This window comes from Crocodylus porosus, unplaced genomic scaffold, assembly GCF_001723895.1.
Source record: "Crocodylus porosus isolate Cpor-Errol unplaced genomic scaffold, CroPor_comp1, whole genome shotgun sequence".
NCBI classification, from domain to species: Eukaryota; Metazoa; Chordata; order Crocodylia; family Crocodylidae; genus Crocodylus; species Crocodylus porosus.
Window position 1 is genome coordinate 92,105,494 of NW_017728906.1, and position 12,457 is coordinate 92,117,950.

At 43.7% G+C, this 12,457-nt stretch overlaps 1 protein-coding gene across 3 annotated transcripts in view; it reads right to left on the minus strand.

The window, feature by feature from the left end:
* Positions 1-7,181: 7,181 nt before the first annotated feature.
* Positions 7,182-12,457, minus strand: part of UPF3A (UPF3 regulator of nonsense transcripts homolog A (yeast)) — a 45,318-nt gene continuing 40,042 nt past the window's right edge. Inside the window, exons 9-10 of one of the 3 annotated variants that reach the window (XM_019529609.1) lie at positions 11,749-11,823; positions 7,182-8,403 (exon numbers count right to left, since the gene is read on the minus strand). In XM_019529609.1, coding sequence (XP_019385154.1) covers positions 8,205-8,403; positions 11,749-11,823 — 274 coding nt within the window. In that variant the 3' untranslated portion in view covers positions 7,182-8,204. Of the gene's footprint in view, positions 8,404-11,528; positions 11,824-12,457 lie in introns of all 3 variants that reach the window. The other 2 variants (XM_019529607.1, XM_019529608.1) reach the window with 2 other exon arrangements.

Genomic DNA, 12,457 nt, shown 5'->3' on the forward strand with positions numbered 1-12,457 from the left:
TCTCAAAGGTTCAGTTCCACTGCTTTAAACCTTTAACCCACACTCCCATTCCTATATTATCACTTTTGTTTGAAATGTGCTATCCTTAAAGTTCCCTTCAGGCACTCATGTACTCCAGATATTTGATATTAGAGCCTTTTGGCCAGCAGTACCTGTTTAATTTCCTTCCTGTGCCCTGAGCTTTCTTGCCTCAATAGTCAACAACACACACATCTGAGGGTATAGATGGTGGAGTGAGACCAACTGTCTCCATCACTAATACAGAATCCAGGTTTTATAATACTACATCGTACTATTGATGGGGATGGATCACACAAGTGTGTTCTTGCTACTGCAGAATCACATCCAGAACAGGGCCCTATCACCCTTTTTAATATGAATAAAAGAATTACACATATAAAAATTTTCCCTCACCTTTATTAAAATAGTAATATATTTAGCTCTCAGAATAAAAATGTATTTCATCTCCTGTTGCAATAGCCTCTTCTAAGAGAAGTCCCTGAAAAGGAGCGTAAGTAGGGAGATGGTATAACTCAAGTATTTCATTTGGATTATTTCTAGGACCTAACAAGCAAAAGGTTACTCAGTCTAACTTAATTTGCCCAGATACAGCCTGTACATTATTTAGGTGGATCTACCTGCAAATAAGGATGTGAAAGGTTAAATGGTTAATTGTTTAACGAATAGGTGCAGTGATAACCAGTTAGCTTACCAGTTATCTTTTAGCTTTGGGTGAGCCCAGCCTGGCAGAGAAGGGGAAAAGGGAGGCCACATGATGCCCCAGCAGGAATCACAAGGCAGCAGGGCAGGCAGGAGGGAGGGAGAGAGGAGCAAGGAGATGTGAGGGTGGTGGGGGGGGGGACTAGTACCCACAGTCTAAGAGGAAAACAACAAGGAGCCTAATAACTCATCTGTTAAGCAATTAGCTGCTCATTCATAGGTGCTTCCTCCTGCCCAGCACAGGGCTTCACCTGCACTGTGGTCTGGGCTTGCTTCCTCCCTTCCTTACCCCAGGCAAAGGCCCCTGGAAGCAGATCCCTGCAGCAGCTGTGTGAGAGCTGCTGTGTTATCAGTTAATCATTTAATTGATATAATTAAAGGTTAAATTAATAATAGAGAAGGTTAAATGAAAACGGGTGTTTGTGCCCAAAAAAATCATAGAAATTAAGGGCTGGAAGGGACCTGAAAAGATAGAGGCCAACCCCACCTGCTCTGGGCAGGCAAGGAACAATTTTTCCAACTCTTTATTTGGTCTAATAAAAGATATCAAATCTATCCGAAGAACCTATCTGCCTATTTTTGTAAATGATATTTACATCTCTACTTGTGAACTGTACAAAGGTTCAGGGCAGTTAGATCAGTCTAAAAGTGGCCAACCTAATCTAAGTTAAGTGTACCTCCAGGGTAGTCTAACAGCTCTGGTCTGGCGAGGCTGATTGAACTGAACTGCGGTTCCATAGTTCCCAGTGCAGCTCCAGATCTGGTAAAACCCAACTGCTGGTCCCAGTCCCAGGGGCTGCACTTTTCCTACCCACTCCTGGCACTGGGCTTTTAGCCCCACCCTTGCACCCCATCCCCAGATGGACAGCACCCCTGTCCATGGACCAGTCAGTCCTCCCCAGCCCACCAAACCGCCCAACCCACTCCTGGTGCTAGCTTTATCAATGTTCACCAATAGCAGAAGCCAAGGAAGTAAGTCCCAGTGGGGGAAAGGGCAAAAGGAATAGGGAGTTAGGTTCACTTGGGGGGGCAGTTTGTCTGGGGGTAGGGGCAATCAGGGGGCTAAAAATAGACCTTGGTCCCAGCAGGTGGGGGAAGACAGCCCCCCATTACCCCACAGACCCTGCAAGCCCTGTAGTGCCACCAACCTCCCCATGGACCATGCCTACTCCACAGTCTTCCCTGCAGACTCTGCCTCCCCCCTGCCCCTTGGATCCCCTTGGATCTCTTCCACTGTATCTTGAAGATAAGAATATTCTTCCCCTAATGGAGGTGACAGTTTAGTGAGACTTCTAGTGGCCAATCTGAGCGCTTCTTTCATTGGTACCATAAAGACAGTGCTGAAGAAATATGTACACTGTAGGAATGTTCATTCCTGCTAATAATTGGTGATTCACAAAAAAAAAAAAAAAAAAAATTCAGTAAAAGTCACTGCTGGATCTCCTGGCACTGGAAGTTCTGGCATTGATATGGTTAATACCACAAGCAGAATTTTAAGTCAACACTTCTGCTTTGTTCCTTATGCCTTCAGGGCGCAGGTTAGAGATGTGGCTGGAAGACGCACTGCTTGCCAAAAGATACTGATCCCAAAGTCATGGGACAGGTGCCCACCAAGAACCAGATTCAATCCCACCTATTAGGTATCTAAGTAGATTCTATTCCACCCTGTCTGAGTCCCTGAAAATCCATCAGTGCATCTAATTTGTAACATACCATCCTTTTGCCCTTAAGATTGAAATCACAAAAAGCAGCGAGAAGAAAAAGGACACACCCAATTTTTACATTAACTGTTCTTCAGGGACTCAAGCAGGGAGGATCAGAATCACATTTCGGTGCCTAAATCTACTTTTATGGAATGCAATTTATTCTACATAAATAATAAATAAATAGAATTTATTGATGAAAAATACATCAAGGTTCTGAGGCTTCTCCAAGACCAGATGACTGTGATGGTTCTTTGTAGCAGATCAGAGACAGATCCTTTTGTCATCCATATGGGAGTCAAGCAAAGATGTGTCTCATTACCCCAATTCTACTCTCCATTTTTTGACTGTCATTCTGGCTCTCATCAAGGGCCACCTCCCTTCCAGAACTGACACTGAATACTGAACAGATGGAGGGCTCTTCAACCTGGGACTTTTTCACTCAAAGACTAAAATATTCAAAACAACCACCCTTGACCTTCACTAAAGACTGCATCATCCTTTGCACATGCTGAGGAAAACCTCCAGACCATGCTGGGTCTCTTTGCAGAAGCCTACCAAGCTGTGGCTGTCTCTCTCAACATGGAGAAAACGGAAGTGTTCTATAAGCCTGTCATACTGTGAATATGACTGCACTCTCCTCAAACTACAAATTGAGGCGGTAGGCCCTGGAGGTAGTCAAGCACTTCCCTTGCCTTCGTAGCCAACTGTTTCAGAGAGTAAACATTGATAAGGAGATCAAGTGCAGGACCCATTGTGCAAGCACCTCCTTTGGGAATTTGATGTGTTTTTATTGATGACGATCTCCATAAAGACATCAAGATCCAGGTTTACAATGTAGTCATCATCCCCACTCTCCTTTACAGATGTGAAACAAGGGCGACCTACTGTTGTCATCTCAGACTTCTGTGACTATCACCCATGATACCTCTGGAAAATCCTCCACATTAAATGGGAAGACTGCATCAGAGATGCTAGTATCCCTGCTGAAGCCAAATGTTACCAGCATTGAGTCAGTGATCCTCAAGCACCAACTTCACTGGACTGGACATTCTGTGAGGCTGCCTAACTTGACTCCCAAAACAAGTGCTCTGCTCCCAGTATAGCTGAGAGATCTTGCCACCTGAGATCTTGCAGCAGCCAGAGGAAACACTACAAGGACACATTGAAGGCATACCGCAAGAAAATGGATGCTGACATAAAAACCTGGGAGGAGCTGGCTGCTAGCCAACTCTAATGGCGCCACGTCAACCAAGTGGCACCCTGCTCAAGGTAAAGCATCTTGCCCTCAAAGCAGAGAAGAGTGCACAGAAAGGAAAAGAACATAAATCTGGCCCTGCAGCCTACTGTCTCCTGTGGAAAGACCTGCAACTTGTGTGTGTGGAGCTGTAGCTCAAGAATTGGACTCTGAAGTTACCTGAAGATTCATCAGTGGCCTATGAGAGAGATCACCCTTGAATTGATTGGTGGAACGGCTGAATGGGACCTTGAAGAGACTGCTGCGACGCTGCATGCAAGGCGACCCCAGACATTGGGACCTATTGCTTCCACTGGTCCTGTTTGTACTAAGGGATGCCCCGTCGGAATCCCTGGGATACTCCCCATTTGAACTGGTGTTGGGACATCAACCACAGGGATTGCTACAAATTCTCCGAGAGGATTGGGAGCACAGCCCTGGAGAGGTTTCCAGCCCATCGAAGTACCAACAGGACTTTCAGCATCGGGTCCAACACGCTCGGGAGATAGCGGCAGGCAACTTGAAACAGGCTCAACAAATTCAAAAAGATAGATACGATCTTTGAGCAAAAGAAAGGAGGTTTCAACCAGGTCAGAAGGTGCTGGTTCTGTTGCCGTCCTCATCAAGCAAAATGTTGACTCAGTGGCAAGGGCCATTTGAAATTGTGAGACAGGTGGGTCCAGTCGATTATGAGGTGTACTATCCAGGACATGTGAAGGCAAAGCAGACCTATCACATCAACCTACTGCGCAAATGGCGGCAACCGGAAGGGTGGGTGACCTTTAAGGAAGAGACAGCTCCAAATCCCAAGTAGCGGGCAGTAGCCCAAGACCTAAGGGGGCCGGAGCCCTGGCAGGCTATCAAGGTAACTGAGGAGCTAACCCTGCGTCAGAAGCAGGGCGTGACAGAACTCCTTAAGGAGTTTCAGAGAGTCTTTTTGGAGGACCCAGGGTGGGTCAAGAACACTTTCCATGCAATCCAGACGCCACCTGGGGTAGTAGTAAGAGACTGATGGCGTCCTATACCGCATCACCTGAGCGAGGAAGTGCGTAAAGAGGTAGAAAAGATGCAGGCCCTGGGCGTCATAACGACTTCACGGAGCCCCTGGCGAAGTTCTCTGGTGCCGATCCGGAAACCCGATGGGACCCTAAGGCTCTGCGTGGATTATCGAAAAGTAAACGAAGTGGCCACGTTTGATACGTTTCCCATGCCTAGGGTGATGGAACTCGTAGAGCGGATAGGGGCGGCTCGATATATATCCATGTTGGATCTGGCCAAAGATATTGCCAAATCCCAGTGAGACCCGAAGACCGCCATAAGACAGCCTTCGGAACACCATGGGGGCTGTATGAATTCGTTAAAATGCCCTTCGGACTACATGGGGCGGCGGCAACATTCCAGCGGTTGATGGACTGGCTCCTGGCACCCCACACTGAGTATGCCGTGGCATACATAGATGATATAGTGGCGTTTACCTCGTCATGGGACCAACACATCCAGGCACTTCGAGTAGTGCTAGCCGAGTTACAGAAAGCTGGTTTAACCATGACACCGAAGAAATGCGCAGTGGCACACAAATACACCAAATATTTGTGGTTTCTAGTAGGCCAAGGAACCATCAGGCCGTTAGAAGATAAGGTATGGGCTATTCGGTTGTTCCAGGCCCCACAAACGTCCAAGCAGTTATGATCCTTTTTAGGCTTGGTGAATTATTATCGTTGATTTGTACCTCGGTTTTCTGAGCTGGCGGCGCCTCTCTTGGAAGCCTTAAAAGGAGCACGACGAAAAGGGGTACAATGGAACAGAACAATGTTAAATAGCTTCTATGCTTTAAAGGGGGCCCTGTGTGATGATGTGTTAATACACGCCCCTGACTTCAAAAAACCATTTTCGTTACAGACCGATGCATCATCGGTGGCATTAGGGGCCGTGCTAACACAGCAGGATGCCGGAGTGGACCGACCTGTGGCTTACGCCAGCAGAAAACTGTTACCTGCCAAAACCAGGTATGCGACCATCGAATGAGAATGCCTAGCCATCCGGTGGGCGGTGGAGTACTTCCGTTATTACCTGCTGGGGCGAGAATTTACACTTATAACAGACCACGAGCCCCTGAAATGGCTCAGTACAGCCAAAACAGATAATAGCCGTATAATGAGGTGGACATTGGCATTACAGCCCTTCAAATTTCGTATCTCGTATCGCCCAGGGCACGATAACGTTGCTGCGGATTTTCTCTCTAGATGCAACGATGTCTCGGATCCCAACGGGCGCTGCCGGAGTGGACAAAGTCCTCAACGGGACACCGATACCGGTGACACAAGCCCTCGGGAACCACCACAAGGCAGCTGGCGGGGGGGGGTTATGTCCCGGGACCCGAAGAAGCCAGGAAAACTTACCAGAAGGACAGGCGCAGAGGAATGCTGCGGCGAAGGGAGAACCCGCGCGGACAGGAATGCCGTGGCGAAGGGAGAACCCATGCGGCTTGTCAGCCGCATCTATGTACAGCTGCGGCCGGCAGCTGACGATGATGTCAGATGACGGCCGGGAGATTTAAAAATGGGGGCCGCCCGAAGCGGCGGATGGCTCAGGGATCATGCGGCGGGACAGGAAAGCGCCGGCAGAGGACCCCGGGGACAGAGCCCGCCGAGCTGGAGCACTGGAGGAGGAGGCGACCCCGATCGAGAGCCCGATGACGAGGACGACGTCCAATCATGCAAGGAGCGACAGATCGGTTAAGCGACGGAATCGGGATGATCCAAGAAGAGTTCGGGGACTCCGAATTAAGTTCTGCAACGGTGGGTGCGGGACTCACTGAAGAGGGGTGGAAGACCGAGAATCCCCAGGCTGAAGGGAGATCAGGCTGGGATCGCCGCCAAGACCCAGGGACGTCGGGTCAAGGATCTACTGAGGGGGGAATCCCTTCCCCTCCCGTCCCAGGCTACGTAGGATCTGGTGGAGGAATAGCGATATAGTTAGTGACGACACAGGGGAAGAGCCGCACCGGGTGGAGGGCTTGTGGCGAGGGGTTGATAGAGGGTGCAGATTAGGCTCCGGTGTAGGTCACGGTGAAGAGGTCAACCAAAAGGTAGCGGCATCCTACAGTCTGTGGGATTGAGTAAGTAAGCTGAGGGAGAAGCCAGCGGAAGCAGCGAAGCTGGATCAGAGAAGCGGAGCCCAGAGGTGGCGGGAGGCCGGAGTGTAAGGGGTGGTGGACCCCGTGTGCAACTGGCGGGCCAAGCCCAGGCCACCGAGGGACCCATGCACTAGCCCGCCCCACTAAGGAAACACCAAGTCATGGCAGGCAAGAGCGGGGTTTGGTGACACGAGAGAAGATCACCCATGGAGACAACTATTCCCCTTCCGAAACGGTTTACCTACCAGGAAAACAGAGCTCCCCGGAGGGGACAAGAAGGCCCGTCGGTGACAGATGCCAAAAATAAATATTTTAGTGTTTAACTTCACTGATAAAGCAGATCTTAGTTTAAGTGTATTAATCATCAGACAATTGTCAAAAGCCCTTTTGTCTTTCAGTACACATACCTATTACTGAAGTCACTGAGATGCATCAGAGCACAGTATTTGGCCGAAATCTTCAGAACAGTATGTCAGAGTCACTATTAGACGTTTTATTTTCTCAAAGAAATTATATTTTATAACTTATATGCATCATAGAATTTCCAAATCCTACAACTGCAACTTATATGAAACATTAACATGTAAAAAGTCACCACTGTACAATACCTTTTAAAAGTCAGTGCCAAAAACATTTAAAAAAAATTGCAATTGCAAAACCAGATACAGCATTTAAATGTGGAGGATTGCGTTTCCATTTTAAACACAGGGATACATTAAAACTTACAAGGCAAAAATGGTCAGGAGAATGGCAAATGTTATAACAATGTAGTATAGCTTTTAATTACACTTACCTGACACTATAGCTAATTGAAAACAATGTAAACAATGAGCTACAAATACCAATAGACACAGCTCACAGATGTGCAAACCCTGGGCCAGATCCTGCAAACATTACTGGCTACAGTCATGCTTCTAGCCATGGTGCCATTGATTCAACTAGCACTGTTCTTCATAGTCAGCTTTATGCCTGGTGATGTTTGAAGGACTAGGTCCTGTATAGTTAATATCATTCACAGAACACATTTAAAGTGCTTTAGATTTCAAACTGACACAAACTTACAGCTCTTTATTTCTCTAAGTATAATAGACTTGAAAAGGTGAAATGTTATCTGAAAAGTTTTATATAAATACTAGTTTAAAACTATTAGAGGTTTTTCTTATTTTGGGGTAAGCCTAATAAAATATTGGACTGCTACTAAATTAAGAAAATGGTGTTTGCTTACACTTCTTGTAGAAAAAAAATTATATTTCTTTGCCATATTAATTTGACATCTGTCTCAAATCATGTTTTTTCTTATTGAAGAAAGCAAGGGATAGATGTATTACACTTTTTTGGTATAATCTGTGGAGTTCTGAAATGGCCTTATGAATGTTGTGGAGAAGTTAAAATTAAATGTCAGTCTTTTTCACATATTTTCTATCCATTTTGTTTTATTCTGCTTCTTCACTCTTCTCAGAACCACCTCCAGTTGAATTATCTGCCTCATATTTTCTATCACAGGTATCTTCACAGAACTTCCCACAGCAGTCATAGGTTTTATTTGTAGACCCCATATGTGTTCGAATGCGAGCTCCGGGCTGGTATAACTGCATGGCTGGACGATCCTAGAAAGAAGTGCACAAGGTTAACTTTTTCCGTAAATTATCATTTATTTACATATGTGGGATTCTAAAATGATTAACTTGATTTTTTGTGAAAAGGGGATTTTGTATCAAATCACTTCACATTAAACAAGGACTGGGAAAAAGCTGACGTGTAATTAGAACTGCCTTAGTATTTATTATCCACTTTGTTTAAAACGCTATTCTTGGAAGCCAAACATTCTGAGTAAATTAAGCAAACTATAAATTACAGTCCTTATAAACAAATTTCATTTCAGCTATGACAAATATTAAAGATATAATTGTCCTTCTTATACTATTTTGTCAGATAAGAGACATCTGTGAAAAATGCTGTTAAAATAATAATACAAATAAAATAATACCAGGGTAATCAAGGCCTGATAAAACTAGAATATACACCTGCAGCTGATGTATATAGCCTTTATTGTTTCTCCCTCATCGATATTTGTGCAAAGGCCATATCAACTCATGAGCTATTAATAAAGTTAAAACGTGATGCACATGTATAAACACCTATATAATATCCATGTTGTGTGTGGGCGGAATGTATTTCACCTACTGTGACTAAATCAAGAAAATATGGACAACACAAGGACAGTTAACTGCAGAAGTATAGTAACTGAAACCACCAGAAACTTGCTGATCAATAGTTTGTAAAAAAAAACACCTGAATCTCCCTCAAAAAAGCTATCTGACAGCTCTTGAGTGCTGTTTAAAACATACCTTTCTAAGCTATAGACTTTCCATGGCAGTAAAATATACCATATTTACTTGAATACCTGATTATAAGATGACCTCACAATAATTAGATTCTATATATGGAAAATTTATAATTTTGTTATAATTTTACAGGTATAGAATCTAATTATGGGAGGTTTGCCTTGAATTCGTCCCCTTCCCATTGCTATAGCAAGGAAAAGAAATCTGGGGGGTCAGGTAGCCCTTTGATCTCTGCTTCTTCCCAACTTTTTCTGCTGGCTGCTCCTTCCCTCTCTCCTTAGAGTCAGATCCTGCTTTCCATGAGCCCATGGAAATGAAGAGCAAATCTGAAAATAATAAACTTGAAACTAAACATGGCTGTAGCAATTTGCATGTAGTACCCATGCACTTTGTTTATTCAGAATTGATGCATGTTACCCTTTTTTGAAACTACTGCAGCTTTTAGCAGAGGTATTCCTTAAACACACTGCTGAGCAGCACTTTAGTACCTACTTATATGTAGTATAAAAAACTTTAAAAAATCCTTTTCAAGGCTAAATCAGTTCCAAAATCAATTGGGCAAAGCCTAATAGTCAAGTTCCAAAATTGAGCAGAGCTTAATCATCAAGCCTGTATGGCTCTACCACTGGTGTGGGGCTTTGGATACTCCCCAAATCCAGGCAGGCATCCTACATGCAAGCCCCATGCCTGGAGGCCTTGAGGTTCAAATACTCCTGTCTCCCTTGATCTTAGCCTAAAGGCTGCGAAGTACAAACTATGTAGACAGCTTGCAAGATATTGGGCCAAAGACAAAGACTCATAACTTACCATATAGTTCATCGGGCTGGGCCCCAGCGGACTCAACAGCATTTCAAGCCACGGTGACCCCAAAGCTCAGCACTGCTCAGTATATGTGTGTATTCCAGGTACCCCAGACAAAGGAGCTATGTGCTAATAAGCCCCCACTTATTTTACTTGAATCACGTGTTCTTGTCATTATGCATCATAGCACGGTCCAAAAATTGTATGTAGATGAAGCACAGGACAACCTGGTTTGATTTTACCTTATGGAGGGCAAGACCACACTAATCATGCACCAGACTGAGAAAGGGGAGCAACAGAGGGGTTCTGGCTGAACTGTATGTAATGTTGTGGCTCACCATGACTTGAAAAAGGGTCATTGCTGAGGAGGACTGCACTTAATGGGCACTACTGTACATCTTATTCAGATGAGCTACACTAACCTATTCTGGTGGTAGGTTTCCATCAACTCCTTAGCCTTTTGGTTAAGGTAAAAAAATTTTGGCACCAAGGGGAGGGTGTCACAGCTGTGTCTAGCCATTCCGGTGCTGGCCTTGTATTCCAGTATTCTCAGGCCGGATGCCAGTTCCCTGTGGAGGGAACACCTGCCTGTTTTTTTAAGGGCAAAAAAAAATAAATAAAAGGGTTTCCTATCAGCAAGTTTGCCCAATGTGGGGGTCACTGTTTTATAATCATGCTCACTACTGGCTGCATTTAATCAAGTTCATCTTGTACTTGAGCAAATACAGTAGTTAACTGTTACTATTTGAAAGTCTCTAGAGTAAGGCTCTTTATTTTAACTAATCACAAAAATTAGATTTTGATGGAATGCAGAAACACCATTTAACATCTAATTTAAAGTACTGGGCTCAGTCTAGAAAAAGAAACAGAAAAGGCTATTTCAAGAAAACTACACAGCACTGTATCCTGTTCATCCACAGGTTTCAAGGGTGGAAGAAGAATGCTGTTTCTATATCTCTCTCCAGACCAAAAGACGAAAATTTTGGCAGGTTTGCAAACAGGCCCATTCAATACTTCTCTATATGATAAGGTGTCCTCTTTTACTTCAGTGCAAAGTACATAAAGATTACTTAATGTGCTCTTTATTTCCTTATTTTTCATACTGAAGTTATCTAAATATGCTAGTTTTTAGATAAATTACTTAGTATTCATTTTCAATTGCATCACTGGACAACTGATGGCCACCCAGTAATTAACTAGACTATTTAAGACTCTATGCAGTATAAATTAGCTCTTAAAAGATTAGCAGGCCACAATTCTCAGATCATACTACTGATCACCGTGATATAACAAGTTTTAAAACATTCAAAAAATGCTAGGCTTCCAAGAATAATGTTCTGTAAACTGCTAGGATGCCAAGAAAGATAAAATGTACCCCAGATTTTGTAAATATAGATAATGAGGGAAGACATATCCAATCACCTTATTTTAGCTATTTTTGTAAAGAAGTCTTGGTTTTACTGAAAATCAAATTATCAATTTGCTTTCCTTGAAAAAGCATCTTTATGCTGATTTTGCAAAAGTAAAACCTGTGACCTCGAAGTATACTTTACTAATGAAAGATTATCCTAAATGAATAAAAGAACCTTATTTCTTATGCGCTCCTTTTTGGATGCCATGTCATCACACTTGTCCTCTTTACCCAGTTTGTCTACTGCCTCCACAGTGAAGCTGTAGTTGTGGTTCCCTTTCTTTCCTCTGTCTTGGTTGTATCCTTTCCCCCATTTCAGCTCTTCTTCATTCCTTCTCACAAACTTGTCAAACTCATAGTGCGCTCTATGCTTTCTGCCATCATCCAACCGATACCTTTGTCTTTCAGGTTCTTTTTCTCGAAATCTTCTCTCCAAATCCCTTTGCTCTTTATCACTATCATTTTGTGACCTGCATGTGTATAAAAAGGGAAAAAAATTCCAAATAATTTAGAAAAAGAATCTCTGCTCACTGGATATGATACAAACTCTTCCATAGGTTTTAATGCGCTTTACATCAGGCCTGCAGTGAAATCACATGTACTTTTTAAGAACAAATGAGATGCACTGCAAATGAGATGCACTGCACTTTTGCTGTTCATCTTGTACAGATAAACTCAGCTCTCTGGTGTGCATTCAGTTCAAAACAAAACAGAAAAAAACATTAAAGTCTTGCAGTGGCTTTCAAAGAAAACCAGATGTACTTTAGAACTGTTTAAAAAGACTATCCTGTAGGTCCTTTTCATATTTGGAATCCTTAAAGAAATAACAACATTGATGTTAATAAGATTTCTCATGTGAGTAAGGGTTCCAAGTACAGACTCTATGAGTCTGATCCTGTGACAATGTAAGCATTTGAGAAATTTCCTGTCTTCAGTGGCAGCATTCAGAGCATGGAAGCTCCAGTCTGAATTCATAAAGTATTATGGGTCCTCTTCACAAAAATTGGTCACAGACTTTGCAAGACATGGAAAGTATTAGAAAAATAAGCACTAATGCTTCTACCCCAGCCTTTTCACATCAAGTTGCTAGGTAATCTAACCCAC